This window comes from Copadichromis virginalis, linkage group LG23, assembly GCF_057382275.1.
Source record: "Copadichromis virginalis isolate Kocher_CV1m ecotype Utaka linkage group LG23, C_Virginalis_male_GT1.1, whole genome shotgun sequence".
NCBI classification, from domain to species: domain Eukaryota; kingdom Metazoa; phylum Chordata; class Actinopteri; order Cichliformes; family Cichlidae; genus Copadichromis; species Copadichromis virginalis.
In genome coordinates this window covers 10,154,139-10,170,254 of record NC_140639.1, presented here as the reverse complement: position 1 = coordinate 10,170,254, position 16,116 = coordinate 10,154,139, and the positions used below count along the sequence as shown (strand labels likewise).

At 41.7% G+C, this 16,116-nt stretch overlaps 2 protein-coding genes across 3 annotated transcripts; one reads left to right on the top strand and one right to left on the bottom strand.

Annotated features, from left to right (window-relative positions):
* Positions 1-1,639: 1,639 nt before the first annotated feature.
* kiaa1614 (KIAA1614 ortholog) lies at positions 1,640-9,219 on the top strand. Of its 2 annotated transcripts, none has more exons than XM_085447522.1 (7): positions 1,640-1,811; positions 2,334-3,091; positions 4,063-4,138; positions 5,178-5,388; positions 5,707-5,798; positions 5,876-6,048; positions 8,033-9,219. In XM_085447522.1, exons 1-7 carry the CDS (start codon positions 1,747-1,749, stop codon positions 8,224-8,226), a joined length of 1,569 nt encoding a protein of 522 aa, XP_085303648.1. In that variant the 5' UTR covers positions 1,640-1,746; the 3' UTR covers positions 8,227-9,219. The 2 variants fall into 2 exon arrangements, with proteins under 2 accessions (XP_085303648.1, XP_085303647.1); XM_085447521.1 differs by having other exon boundaries at positions 1,692-1,811; positions 5,710-5,798.
* Positions 8,680-14,713, bottom strand: stx6 (syntaxin 6). The gene is made up of 8 exons (XM_085447525.1): positions 14,499-14,713; positions 12,837-13,006; positions 11,712-11,806; positions 11,507-11,563; positions 11,235-11,363; positions 11,052-11,158; positions 10,578-10,672; positions 8,680-10,300 (listed from the first exon to the last, which is right to left on the bottom strand). The coding sequence occupies exons 1-8, from the start codon at positions 14,531-14,533 to the stop codon at positions 10,224-10,226; spliced, it is 765 nt and encodes a 254-aa protein (XP_085303651.1). The 5' UTR covers positions 14,534-14,713; the 3' UTR covers positions 8,680-10,223.
* Between the last annotated feature and the right edge of the window lie 1,403 nt (positions 14,714-16,116).

The following is a 16,116-nucleotide window of genomic DNA, read 5'->3' as shown; positions in this document are numbered from 1 at the left end:
CCAGCAGAACCATGCTCTGGGAGGGGCTGCCGTCTACCGCAACCACTTGGGGGTGAGGGAACGTAGACAGGACAAAAGGCATGCTATGGAAGAGAGCAAGACATGATCGATAACTCGTAGTTAAATGGAGAGTAGTGTATAAAGCACATGGTGAGTTAAAAGAGGTAAGAGCAGGAGAAGTGCTCACTGCATCATGGGAAACCAGCAGTCTGAGAGTGACGTGCTGTATTGGGGTGATATGGTACTATAAAGTCTTTAAGATAAAATAATGGGCCTGATTATTCAAGACCTTGTATGTGAAGAGAATGATTTTAAATTTTAAATCCATTCTGGATTTAACAGGCAGCCAGTGAAGAGCCAGTATGGGAGTAAAATGCCATTTGTTTCTAGTCCCTGTCAGTACTCTTGCTGAAGCATTTTAAACCAACTGAATGCTTTTCATAGAGTTTTTAGGACATTCTGACAATAACAAATTACACTAGTCCAGCCTGGAAGTAATAAATGCATAAACAAGTTTTTCAGTATTACTCTGAGCCAAGATGTTTCTAATTTTAGAGCTATTGTGCAAATGGAAGAAAGCAGTCATAAATATTTGTATAAAGTGCATATTAAAGGGCATATCCTGGTCAAAAACGACACCAAAATTCCACACAGTGTCGCTGGAGGCCAAGGTAATGCCATCCAGAGTAAGAATCTGGTTAGATACCATATTTCTATTTTTAGGGCCAACCACAATAACCTCAGTTTTATCTGAATTTGCCATGGATATGAGAAATGTCCATGGCAAGCAGGAAATTAGATGTGATCCAGGGTTTTGTGTCTGTAAGACATGTACTTTTAGCTTTATAGTCACAGAATAAATGATCTGAACAAGTTCAGAAATGCTTTTAGCCTAAATAATAGAATAGAATAGCTGTTTATTGATATTGTTCATGTACAATATGATTGTAAAACATCTTAATAAAAAGTAGCTTTTATCTCTAGGTAAAATACAACTTTTTAACATCTACCCCTGGGAGATGAACAGGAGAAGTGGCCTGTCTAGGAGTAGACTGTGTGTGTGTGTGTATTTTAAAACTATATACAACAATTCTTGGGAACAGGTGGTGGCATCCCTAGTAGCCCTGAAACCATAGAGTTAAACCTGAAGTTACCATGATAACCAAAAACCCTGCCTCTTGCAGAGTTATGACTCTGCTGTGTGTCATGCTGGTAGAGATAACCCGAAAACTGTGAATTTACATCAGCTGTCAGCAGTCTACCCTACCTGCTCAGGTGTATTGACGGCTGACAACATTTCACAAATGAACACTCAGGAACTAAAAGTATAAAAAAGTACTATCAGTGCTACAAGTACACGATTATTACTTGATCATTACATGAGAACAGGTGGAACAGCACACCTGTACATGTTTCAGGACAACATGAAGGAAACTAATTTTTGTTAAAGCACAAAACCTTCTCTACTGTCCTGTTGGAAAATAATGAGGGCCAAAAGTCTGAAAAAGCAGAAATGTCCCCACAGAGTGGGTCAAACACACTGTGCTGATGTAAACAGTCTGTGGGCTCGTCAGTTTAATTAATCCTGACCAGCTGCTCCTGGTAATCCTCCTTCCTCTGTCCCTCTGACCAATCAGAGCACCTGATGTCATCCTCGCTCTTCACCCCTCCTCGTGTGTGTATGTGTTCAGCCTCTTTGTGGTTGACCGGTTGCCGCGGCAGCAGCAGTGTGAGGACGGAGTTCGTATGAAGCGTCGTTGTTTTCCTCTGAGAGGAGACCACAGCCTGCTGACCCCTGACACACACACACTGTGAGTAATACACACATGCATACATGCCGTGAGTAACACACACACACACACACACACACACACACACACGCCGTGAGTAATATATACACACACACACGTTGACTAACGAAGCTCAAACAGTTTTATGAAGAAGCTGTTCTTTAGTTCTGTGCTCTTAATTACATCATTATGACTTGGTGATTAAATTAACTGCAGAGCTGCTGACTGGTCACCGTTACCTTTAGTGACAAACACCTGAATCTTGTTTTACCAGATAATGGGAAAAACTAGAAATGGGTTAAACAAACACTGAAATCAAAACACTAAAGAAGTTATTTTTAAAATATATTTTTCTTCACAAAAATAATAAATTATTTTTAAAAAAATAAGGCAAAAAAAGATTGTTTTATGATGAAACAAAAAAATCGATAAATACTAAATAAAGGCTTCACTGACAAATCTGATTTTGTAGATTACAGTTTTATTTTTAACCTTCTCTCTAAAACCATTAAGAATCAGTTTTTACATGTCTCACTATTTCAGCCTGGGGTTGAGGCAATGTGATCAGGTGCAGTCAGGGGGTGTGGCTCCTCTCTCAGGAGGCTCATCCAGCAGCAAACCCAACACCGCGTCGGCCAGGCAGCGGCCAGCAGCATCTCCGACTCGTCGTCTGCGGTTTGAGGATGAGACGGAAAAGGAGGCGGAATCTCGTTACCTGGAGCGACAGCGGCAGAAGAGACAGACGGGGAACTGCGGAGTTGGTGTGGTGATGTCCAAACCAGACTTGAACCTGTACATCAATGGCACGGCGGAGGCAGGGCACGCGGTCGGCAAGCAGCCAAGGGGGCGAACAGTGGTGAGCAGAGCAGGTCAGAATCACACCTGTGAGAGAGGAATAAGATGCGGAGTCAATCTCTGGCAACACTCACCTGGAACTGACAAGAGGGGGAGCCTAAACAGACAGCACCTTAACCTGCGGACTGAACCAATCAGAGAGACCTACATCGGCTCTGTCACCAGTGTGGAAAAGGATGGGGCTTACACACAGGTGAGACGGCAATCAGTGGAGCTAAATGGAGCCCAGGTGACTTTTCATCAAGCCATGCCCTATGCTGGCCTGCCAACCAACCCCTATGCCCCTCACTCAATGGGGCTGTGTACTACCCACCCGCCCAAACTGCACAGAGAGCATAAATTGGGGCCTGAGCCTAGGGAGAGGAGAGGGCGTGAGGTGGAGGAAGATCTGAACAACATGATGAAGAACTCCTCATCCTCCTCAGAGAGGAGCGCAGACACAACAGGTGAGAACTTATCTCCTGAAAAACATTTGCCTACACACTTTGTGTTGAGCTAAGAAATTTACCTGCTAAATCACCACAGTAACTGGTGCTGAAGGCATCGCCTAGTCAGGATCAGGTGATGTTCAGAGTTTGAGTTTAAAATCAGCTGAAGAATTTCCTTTGATTCTTTTATGTGCAGCTTTATGTGCAGTCGATGAAGCTGCGGCAGCTCAGACTGAACATTCCTGTGTTTGTGTGCTGTTGCAGAAAATGTCTAAATGTTGTTCTGCTTGATTATGATCTGCTGCTTAGTCTCTTTCACACTGCTGCAAACACAGAAAACACACCAAGCATAACTGTTCAACAATTTACATTAATTCACGCTGATCTGATTTCCACATCTTCTTAATCACCCTGTGGGACAGGAAGCTTGTATGTTAATGTGGATTCACTGCGATTCAGATCTTAATTTTACCACTCTGTGCCACAAATCACCAGATTAAACAGCTACTGCACCGTTCGTCTCTCAGATTATTTATATTAGAATTTTATGTTCTTTACAGATTTTTATCTCTATTTTTATCATCATCATCTTCTGATAATGGCTCTAACTGGACTGGCAGGACTCACAGATATTATTTAGTGCAGAGGAAGAGTCACAAGACATATGAAATGCCCATTTTTATGTGAGCGCACTCAGAGCCTGAAGCCCAGTTTAACAGAGAAAGTTGATAACCAGTATGCTGACACCCATCATCTCTGACTGGGATTTTAAGTTTTGTTGAGCCAGCTAACACAGCAAAAGCCTGGATATCTTGAACTTCCTTGTACCTTCTGTTGTACCTCTAAACATAAACATGAGGCTACCATAAATCATTTTATTTAATCTGTGAGCAGTTTGTTTGGCCTCCAGAGTTCACTGCAGAGCTGCACATGATATCACATGCGCCTCTAAACACACCTTAACCTCTAGATTTCTAATTTGTTTACAGCTGAGAGTCATCCCCCGCCCACCTCAGAGCCAATGAGAGCAGAGCTCCACCAACTTGACGTTTCACTTCCTCCACAGTGAGTTTGTGTGATTTCATTGACAGCTGGTCAAGGAGATGAGCGTCACACCTGGATTCATGTGTTTCATGAGTTTAGTTGCAGCAGCCTAACTGATCGCTTATTTGGTTTAATTGTGTTTTGATCACATGCTCATCCCCGCTATTCAATTCAACTCAATTTTATTTATTCATCACCAAATCACAACAGTTGCCTCAAGGCGGATATTGTAATGTAGATTACATACAGAGAAAAACCCAACAATCATATGACCCCCTATGAGCAGGCACTTTGGCGACAGCGGGAAGGAAAAACTCCCTTTTAACAGGAAGAAACCCCAGCAGAGGGAGGCGCCATCTGCCGCGACTGGTTGGAGTGAGAGCAGCAAGACAGGATAAAAGACATGCTGTGGAAGAGAGCCAGAGATTAATAACAAGTATGATTCAATGCAGAGAGGTCTATAATGTATAATGTAAATGTGTGGACCTCCACAATTAACCTTAGTGTGTAAAAAGGACTCTCCATTTACATGAACAAATTGGAGTCTATTAGACAGATATGATACAACCCACTGCAGCGCAGTACCTGTAATACCTACAGCATGCTCTAATCAATCATTTTAACAGAAAATTATGGTCACAACAGTATTGAACACTGCACTGAGGTCCAGCAGGACAAGTACAGAGATGAGTCCACTGTCAGAGGTCAGAGGTCAGTAATGGTTTAACTACAGCCGATTATTAGAGATAGATTGATCATATTAACTCATTCACTGCCAGCCATTGGCAGTGAATGAGTTAAACCCATTGACTCATTCACTGCCATTGACGGCTATAGACGTCAATGGCAGTGAATGAGTTAAAGATTGAAGCATTAATTAATGGCAGGACTTCTTTCAACAGTCTTGTAGGAATGGGGTCTAAAAGACACGTTGATGATTTAGAGGAAGCAATTACTGAAGTTAACTCAGAAAGATCAATACACTGTTTAAATCCAGCTGTGATCTCAGGTGTTTCCAGGTGAGGTGTCATGTGGCTGATCTCATTGATCTGTGTTGCAGTTTAAGCAGCAGAGAAGATTCCTCCCGTCTTTCTCTGCGACGTTTTTTCTCCACCGTCACACTGAGCAGGACTCGAACCAGCAGCCTCGACCGCCTCTGCTCACGGACCCATGAGCGAACCCACCCCTCCCTCGCTGACTCCACCTCCTCAATTTCCAGGAACTCCTCCAGCCTGGTGAAGAAAACTTTATCTGTTGAGTCGCTCAGTGTGGTGAGAACATGAATTATACATCTATCTATCTATCTATCTATCTATCTATCTATCTATCTATCTATCTATCTATCTATCTATCTATCTATCTATCTATCTATCTATCTATCTATCTATCTATCTATCTATCTATACATACATACATACATACATACATACATACATACATACATACATACATACATACATACATATATATATATATATATATATATATATATATATATATATATATATATATATATATATATATATATATATATATATATATATATGGTGAGACTACTTCTTTAACCTATCTGTTTCCTGTCTGTTCAGCAGGAAGTACCACTTTTCCAGTCAAGAAAGTCATCTTTGGAGCTGAAGAAGAAGAAAGATCGTTCTGCGAACTATAAACCAGCTGCTGAACAGTAAGACACACACTTCTCTTTTCTACCCTGATACTCAGACCAGCCCATCACAGCCTACCCACCTGTTTGTCTCTCAGGTCCTTACCTGGTAGTCTTGGCGTCGAAGACATCAGTTGTCCCTCTTCAGTTTGCTCTGTTGGGCGGATTCTTCAGATTTGCCCTGATGGGACATTTTTATTGGAGCTTAAGCGACCAGTGGGTCAGACGTTTGGCTTCATCATCAGCAGAGGAAGAGGACGACGTGACACTGGTACTAACTCTACCGACACTTCCCCTAATACTTAATATATATAAGTATTTTTCACCTTACTAAATGGTAAATGGCCTGTATTTGTATAGCGCTTTTACTAGTCCCCCTAGGGACCCCAAAGCGCTTTACACACCCAGTCATCCACCCATTCACACACACATTCACACACTGGTGGAGGCAAGCTACAGTTGTAGCCACAGCTGCCCTGGGGCAGACTGACAGAAGCGAGGCTGCCATATCACGCCATCAGCCTTTCTGGCCAACACCAGTAGGCAGTAGGTGAAGTGTCTTGCCCAAGGACACAACGACCGAGACTGTCGAACCGGCAACCTTTCGATTACAAGGCGAACTCCCAACTCTTGAGCCACGATCGCCCCACTGATACTACTGATATCATCTTAAATACTACTCACATTACTAAATATATCGACTCACTAATATGCTGGGGTCAGGGAGATTCTATCTGGGGACTTTATTGTCCTGCTGTGGAACAGTGACAGTAATGTAGAAAATGACAGTTCCCACAATGAAATGAGCGTGCGGCACCACCAATAGATCACAAAGCACATCACTGCCTGATGAGCCAGTCACAGCTGTTCCTTGCACCATGCAGCTTGAAGTTTCCTGGATGTACTCCAGGAAAATGACACTGCATTAAACAACTGCACAAGGATTGGATCACTGCCACATTTGTCCCGCCTTTCCACACAATTTAATTTGTTCTGATTGGATCTCATTTTTATTTATTTTTTTCAAAAGTATAAATACATTTCATCATAGTTTTTGTCCTTGTGCATCAGTTTTTAATTAATTACCATGTTGTATTGTCAGGAAAAAAAACGGTTATCGACAAAAACTATGCCGAAAACTATAGGTCAAAAAATGTAACAGATTGAGTGTATGTAAGCATCACAAATAAAACTACAATGTTTGGAAGACTTGTGTTAAACATTCCTTACACTGTTTAAATAAAGAAAAAAACTACATTTTTATAGAGGGGTTAATAATTCTTTCCATGTAAGTGTGAGAATTTTAAAATGAATTCTAAAGTCAACTGGGACCCAATGTAAAGAAAATAAAATGCAGGTAATGTGAGCTGGCATCCCAGAGTGTTTCAGGAGTCTGGCTGCAGCATTCATTATTGCTTGGAGGCATAACAGAGATAATTTGTCCATGCCCATAAAGAGAGCATTTCAATAATCTAAGTGTGATGATACAAATGCATGAACAATTTTCTTCATTTCAGAGGAGGCAACTATAGCTTGCAATTTAAAAATGTTCCTTAAATGGAAGAAACAGGAATGGGAGATCAATTTTATATGTGAGTCCAAGGTCAAGGATGAATAACATACAACACCAGAGGCCATAAGAAGATCATTTATAACCTCCACTAAAGCTGTCTCTGTACTGTGAGGAACTCTGAAACCTGACTGAAACTCTTGAAATAAAAGATTCCTCTGCAGATAATCATTTGGCTGTTTGGCAACTACTCTTTCAAAAACAATTTAGGTGAAATGAAGGTTGGAGATTGACTTATATTTAGCTAAGACAGCTGGGTCAAGTGATGACTTTCTAAGTAACGGTTTAACTACTGCCAGCTTTGAGCAGTCTTTTAGGAATGGGGTCTAAAGACATGCTGATCATTTGGAGGAAGTAATTATTGAAATAAAGTTAGAAAAATAAAAATAAAAACTCTAAATAAATATCAACAGTATTGAAAGTAGCTGTGTATGTTATGAATAATTTTGTTTTGCAATAGTTAACATTTTATTTGTGAAGAAGTTCATGAAGTCATTACTAGTTAATGTTAAAGGAATGGTTGGCTCAACAGTGCTCTGACTTCTTGTCAGCCTGGCTACAGTGCTGAAGAGAAACCTTGTTCTTTTTTTCTTCAATCAGTGATAAATAGTAAGACGTTCTAGCTTTATGAGGGCTTTTTTTTTTATAGAGCAACAAACTACTAACAGTTTGATGTACATTACAGGTGTGTATATAGAAGACATGAACAGCAGCACTGGGAAGCTGTATGCTGGCCTGCTGGCTATTGGAGATGAGATCCTGGAAGTCAACGAGGAGAAGGTGGCCTGCCTCAGTCTGGACCAGGTGACAAACCTTCTGATCAAGAACCAGTCTGTCACCATTCGGGTCCTTCGACACCAGAGGACACGTTCAGAGTGACAACCACACTGCCTGACTGAAGAACCAGTTGCCAACACTGAACCTGACTCACCTGTTTATGGCAGTAACAGAGTTAAAGCAAAACTGCAGTCTATGTCTTACACTTTCTCATGATGAGAAGCTTCTTGTTTCCTGTTAAATCACTTTGACTTGCTGGTGTGAATATTTGTTTAATGCCATGCAGTATTTGTCCTCTGAGCTGATACTGTTTTTTTGTTTTTTCAATTTTATTTTATTATTATATTAATAATATTATTGGGGTTTTTTTCATGAAGTAGCTTGGTTTTTTATTTTGTCTGTGTTTGTTTTGCTTTTGTTAAAGAAAAAGAAAAATATTGGTTAAAAACAAGCTGGAACCTGCCAAAAGAAAATTATTCAAAGTGAAAAACTCATTGGTCAATAATTGAAATCAGTCAGACTGGATTAAAATGTACCTTAATCAAATGGTCAAAGTCTGTTTTCTTTTCTTTTCTTTATTGAATAAAAAAAAAAAAAAAGCTCGAGACATATCATACCATCGGTCACCAGATAATACTTTTATCAATCACTGATCTGTAACAGCTTTCTCCATTCGGACACTCATTATTTATTCTTGTTTAGTGTGAGGAATAAAGTTTTGCGGAAACATGAGCAGTCTGGTTAATCTTTAGTGTAAAAGCAGGTGAAATTTTAGGTTTGTCACAATCTTTATTTCAGTTTGTTTTGCGTTTCAGTCAGACATCAGAACACTGAGATCATTTATTCAGGAAACATTTTAGCGGCCCCAGGAGAATTGCCACCGTCACGCCGTACCATAAACCCGATATCTAGGACAATGTGACTGGCTGTTGCTGCCGTCATCCATTTTCATGTTTTAACTAACTTGCTCACCAGCCTTCAGAATAGTACACTAAAGGAGCCACAGGAAGTCATCCACAGGTCAATAAGTCACTCAATATGCTGCACATGTGATAAATACAGGAAACAGAAATAAAAAAGACAACAAAATAAAACGGTTTCAGTCAAAAAACAAAACAGGAATTTTAGTGTTTCTACTTTAGCTGTAAAGTACTGCCATGAAGTTCAAACTGAACTAAACCAGTTTGAACTGAACTAAATGTGAGTTAAATTAAAATTAGTATTCAACACAACTGGATAAAAGTGTCTTTAAAGTGGACCTGCTCTCCTCACTTCCTGTCGTGTGTCTCCTGCTCCTGTGACGGATGTTTGTATTAAAGTTTCTAATAATTAGGTCACAGTGCATACCCTCCTGAGAACCAGCCTATTCATCATTTCCTCTCTAATGTACATTTGTTTTTGGTCTATATGTTTTGAATTATTTGTTCTACCCTACTAAGTCCTGACGTACTAAATAGAGGACATCCTGGGCTTTCCATTGAGATCTCATGTGTCTGGGTGGCCTCTTTTAGCTCCAAAAAGGAAGGAAATCACAAAAAGATTCCTTTTTCCTTGTTTCTCAGGAGGATATAGTTTTCCCTGTGAGCCAAGAGCTCAGACTGCTCTCAACATTTTTTCTATTCTTGAATCTGGAAGATGCCACAGAGAGAGGATAGAAGCCCCACCCACCTGCTGTTCATACCTTCTGTTTATGAGGGGCAGCCAATAAGACTGTCTTGAAGTGTTGGAGGATAAATTGAGGGGCTGCACCAAGGCCTAGTATCAAATAAAAGAAGGATTACTTTGAGCTGTGACTCACGCAAAGCTACTGTGCAAAGGAGCAGAATAAGTCCACATTAAACTCGAGTGAAACTTGTTATTTTCAGTTTTAAATAAAAAGAACAACCAATCAAAACCACACCAAACATGACCTTTGACCTCTGAGGTGGTTCTAACAGTTAAACACTCAAGGAACCAAAAGTGCTGTTCACTCCCGATCAGCAGGAAGAGTCCATTAGAGTCTAAATAAAGTTCAGCACAGTCCAAAGAATGTTCAGTAGAGTATAAATGGAGTCCAGTAAACGGGATTAAGATTTCATGTCGATAGGTGGAGGCATTGATCAGAGTATAAAGAAAAGGAGAATGATGATGAAGAGGATGGTAAGCAGCACGCCGATGGCACACCACTGACGACGATCTGCAAACACACAGAGTTAATAAGATGAGTACAGGTGAGTGCACATCATCAATACAGGTAGTCACACTGACTCCAGCTCAGTTCAATCCGCAGAGGGAAGAACTACAGCAAGATCAATAATTCCATCATCATCATCAATAAATCCAAATCAGCTTAAAGCTACAAAATTTCCTGCCCTAATTGATCATTTCTGATTCATCAGCTCTGAACATCTAAAACCCTGCCCACCCCTCTGAGTTAACTCATATCTTGTTTCATGTGCTGTTGGGCAGATTACCGCTGGTCATGTGGGACACCTTGGCGAGCTTCTTCATTACGTTGTCCAGTTTGGACTGAGTGTTGTCCATCTCATGGCCAAAGTCATCCAACATCCTGCAGGAAGGACATCAGTAAGTCTCTGACAGGTGCCTCCACTCCCCCCTCACCTCTTTGCTTATTACAGGCCAAATAAAGTTCCAGTTCAATTAAATTTTATTTGGAAATTACTATATCAGAAACTAAAAGCTGTCTGAAGCTTTTTCATATACAAAAGAGCAGACAATGAGCCGCTATGGTGAGGAGCAAGAACAGGAAGTGACCTTTAATCGTCACATAAAAAAAAACACAACAACAAAAACAAACATAATGCCTTTGAGAAAGCACCGACATAGGGATCACAGGAACTTTAGTTTACCGAATCACCTTTACCACTCTGACATTTTGTAGTCACATGACGTTCCCACCCACCCCTCTTACTACACTCGGTTCTTACACGGCCTGCTCATCCAGCTCCATGCCGATTCGCTCCGACATGTTCTTCAGGACTCCGATGGTTCCCGACACAAGTTCCAGCTGCTCATCCTGCTGCTCCGCAATCAGCTATCAGAGACAGGAAACACTTTAGCGGCATTGTAAAGGTGGAAAACTTGTTTAGGTTTCTCAGGTGTTCTTGTACCTGCTGCTGGACCTGCTGTTCCTCGATGATCTGAGAGTTAGCGTTCTGTAGCTGGTGGTCCAGTCGGCTGTACTTATCTGCACCAGGCTGCCATATGGGGCCCTGAGCACCACGTTCACCCAGCAGAGCCTGAAGGTCACAACAACAGTTACACGTGCACCAAGACCAGGTATACAGGAGGACCCCAAGAGGATCCAACTGAGATCTTGTGGTGCCCTGAAGGTTCTGCAGTCTCGGCTAATGGATCACCCGTAGGCAGGTGTGACAGTTACCTGTTTGTTCTTTCGGTCAGAAGCAGCAGGTGGAATCGACATCTGAGCTTTCATTTCCTGCAAAACAAACACAGCAGCAAATCAAATCGATCAATTCTGGACATCTCAGGTAATCAATCACCTGAACGATCTACCTTGTAAATTATTAGAATATGACTGGGTCCTTCTGTCTGAGCCATTGATCTCCTGTTGTCAATAAAGTTACCTTGACGGCAACCCGCATGCTGTTGATGAAGGCCTTCCTCTTAGACAGCTCGGCAGCATCCAGGTTGAACTTCTTTGGGTTCGACTCGACAATACGTAAACTTACCGTTAAGAAGAATTATCTTATTTTCATATAAAACATGTTACATAATGACAATGTTGGTGACGTGACCTCAACTCAGGGGTGGCATGCAGCCCCCTAATGCATGCTAAAGATGAAAGTAAAACCTAGTTCAGCTCAGAGAGCATATTTAACAAAATAAGAAACACATTTTAATATATTAGCTGAAGTTAATGACGAAAAATCACAACAACAGTTGCTTTATAGTGTTAGGTTAGGTAAAGGCCCGAGAAAACTGAAAAAAACCCAACAATCAGACGACCTATGTGCACGCACTTGGCGACAGTAGAAAGGTGGAGGTTTCTTCCTTTTAACAGAAGGAAACCTCCAGCAGAACCATGCTCAGTGAGGGGTGGCCTTCTGAGAGATCAGTTAGGGATGAGGGGATGAAGACAGAACCATGCTGTGGAACAGAGCCAGAGAAGCAAAAAGAAAAGTTTGAAGCCTAACCCTAATCTTAAAAGTAGAAATAGTGTCTGTCTCCTGAATCAAAACTAGAAGCTGGTTCCATAGAAGAGGGACCTGTTCTAATAAATTCAACACGATCACTTACTCTGTCTTCACAATCAGTGATTGATTGGAGCCAATTTCAGTGTTTGTAAATATGTAATTAATGATTACTAATTGATTGATCTGCTCTCAGCATGTACGAGGAAATGGGTGTCAATCAGCAGCTTCAGATGCAGTGGGAGGGGAGGAGTCTGTTAACCCTCCTCTTCTTCATTAAATTGTCATCAAACAGACTCTAACCATTTATGAACCAATCAAATTGCTCCATCTCACCTTGTGCACCAGGTCTATGTGAAGATTTACAAACAAAACTGTCTTCACTGTCCAGGGTTTTGAGGTGATACACATCTCCTCTTCTTCTTCATTCTTTCTTTTTCCACAGCTGAACGAATCAGCCAATATCAGATGCTCTAATCATAAAACTGTATTCACCTTTCCAGTACGCCTGTATATACATCTGTGCGTGTTTCTGCTGGCTTCACATTTGAAGGATATTGATTGTCTCGTCAAGGTCCTCTAGGTCCCACTCGATGGAGCGCAGGCTGTTCCTCAGCTCATTGGTCGTCCAGTCTATCTCCTCCTTGGAGGCTCCGCCTCCCTCCACCATCAGTTCGCTCCATCTATGATGGAGGCTCTGAGCAGCGTTGACTGCTTTCTGCACCTCGCTAAAAAAACAAAACAAAAACAAAAAAACAAACAGGTGAAGTTGAGCTTCAGAGGAACCTTAATAGCACAAACCAGAAACAGAACCAGGTCTATCTGCTGCAGGGTGTTTTCATGTGACGTAAGGTAACTGGAAAACTAAATAAATACAAAACTGGAGGGTCAACTTTATGGATCGTTTACTGATCAGTGTTTAAATGTCCAGCAACAATTTCAGTCAAATCTGCACAGCCACCCGGTTGTTATTTTACAGAGCCAAGGAATCAAAATGTTTTTAAAATCACATGGCTCACTATCTGTACTCTGCCATGTCCCCCATTCTCCATGCAAAATATGAAAAAGAAGAAAACATGTGAAGGAACTGATTATGTCAAAACAAAAAGCTACTTATAGAAAGGAACCTATTAGGGTGAAGTAATGTTACACCTGTAAACAGGTTATATATCACTGATCAATAAAATCAAACATCTCATCTGTAACGTTCAAACAGGCTGAAATCAGAAGCGATATAAGCACAAGCTGTGGTCCTGTGTGTGAATCAGGAGGAGATACAGGTGTTCCCTCATGTGACAAGTGATTAAGGTGCTTGAGAGGCCAGCCTCGCCCACCTGAGATCAGAGGTGAAAACGTCTTAAGCCTCTGAAGTTTGCACAGTGTATTATACAATCATCATGGAGGTCACTTTCATTTAACATGATGCAGTTGCTGCTGTGTGGTGGTTTATACGTTCAAGGAGACACCGTTCACTTTGGGATTCATTGGGAACATCATGAGAGAACACACACCACACCCCTCACAGATCACTGAGGAGGAGCATCATAAAAGTTGGAGACACCAAGAGACCATAGAAAGTGATCAGGAGAGCGTTCTGCGATTGGCTGCAGACACTATAAAGCTGTGGTGGAAACGAAGCCAGTGCACAAAGTGTTCTCCACCACGGATCATCCTGATCTCGCCTGCTGCACAAACTGCTTCACCTCCACAACATACAGGAGGTCTGTGACTCTCTGATAAACATACACCTATCTGGAAATGTCATCATTACTATTAATAACAATATTATTATTATTCACCCACTCATTCATTAATTCTCTGTCGCCTATCCAAATGTTATTATTATATTATTTTAATTGTTGCTGTTTCAGCTTCATTCCACCTGCTCCAAACAGAAGCTGGTAAATTTGATCTAAATAGAGTCTCTCACTCTTTCTCATCATCATCATCGTGGTACACACAGACGGTCTAAAACACCTCCTAAAACTTTAATCTGATAAAAAACACACAAAGCTAACAGGCTAACATGCTAATAAACTAACTGTGAAGACACGTTTATGTTAACGTTAGCACGTTAGTTGCCGTGAATCTGCTCCGGCACACACGTCGGTCTCACTATTGACGGAAACAGATCAACGATCAGATCGATTATGGATCAGCTATCACCTGTCCGCAGGCTAATGTTAGCTGCTAGCCCTGTGTTAGCGACGCGGTTCTGACCCTTTGACGACGAAGAACGGGTCTTCCATGGACATCCCGCCGGCTCTGCTCACTCCATCACCCACTTTCTCGTAACCGAATCCGCGGATTCTGATTTCCGCCGGTCCGTCCTCACGAAGCCGCTAACGGAGCCGCTAACAGGCTTTGTTTACACGTAGCACCGGAAACAGCTCCGCGATGGCACTCTTCTTCTTCTTCTTCTTCTCCGACTCTTACTACAGTTTCCAAACAAGAAAACAGTGCCACCAGCAGTTGCGGGGAAATAACATTTAATTGCAATATTATACAGTGGTCCCTCGCGATTCACCTTTCGCGGAATCGGTGTTTCGCGGATTTTTTTTTTTTGTGTGTGCAATTTTGCATGATTTATTTTATTTTATTTTTTTAAAGCGCATTGTGTTCTCCGTCCTGATTGGCTGTAGATCATTGATTGTCAATCAATCTCGTGCCGTGGTCCTGTACAGTACAGAATGAGTTCAGCTTGTCCAATTTACATAAATCTTCGATCGCTAGTAGTGTGACTCTGAAGTGCATTATTGTATGTTTGTTTTCTCCCCAACAAACACAACAATGTCGATGAAACGTTTTGCACCGTCAAAGGCAACTGTGGGTGCCTTTGGTTTCATTCTATAATACTGGACTTATTTTTCTACCAAGGTTTCACCTTTGAGGGTGTTTAAACAAGAGAGAAGAGTGTGAAAATGGTCATGCCTGTCTGAGAAAAGTGTATAAAGTGTGTAGTGAGGGCAAGGGCGTAGATTTGGTTTTGGCATTGGTGGGGACGGATGATTCAACCACCGAACCCTGCCCTGTTTCTTTTTTTTTTCCCTTTTAGTCTTTGCTCAGTGGCGTGTCCAGCGGGGTGGCCTGGGGGGGCACAGGCCACCCCCCCCCCCCACCCCCCAACCAGACTGGCCACCCCAGGTGCCACCCCAAAGGCAAAACAATAAAATTCAATCAAATATCAAATGTACGATTATGTTTTTACGGTGAAGCTCAGATATCCGAGTGTAAGTGAATGTAGCATCGGTTTCTGCGCTATGTGCATCACGTTAGCAAAGGTAGGAGAGCCAAGCACGAAAGACGGCACTGCAGGAAACAATTTTTCGGTGAAAGAAAATGAGGACAGAATAAATGTCCCGGTAAGTAATATTAAGTTTGTTGAGTTTAGTAAACTTCGGTGAAATTAGAATCCCAAGGAAAGAATAACACTTAAAGAATTATTGCAGCCGTGGAATATATCAGACAGTATGCTACTGAGGGCAGCTAACATAAGAGTTATGAGTTATAAGATATAATCTAAGTCGTAACATTGCTGTATGGAGCTGCAGATTTGGTTGCAGGTAAACATAGCTGGACTGGCCATCGGGCATACCGGGCATATGCCCGGTGACTTATTTTTTATTTTTTTTGTAATGGCATGAACAATGAGAGGTGGTGGATTGGCCAGATGCAGGTCGATGTGTAAAAATAACTCAGTTGTTTGGTGGTGTCTATGGTGGGGCTTCCACAGAGGCCAGCAGGTGGATGAGGGAAGGTGAGGCAGGAGGAGAGACCCGAGGCAGCCGCCGGTCCGAGTGTCAGGTGAACTGAACTTCAGGTAAGAAGTTATGACCTG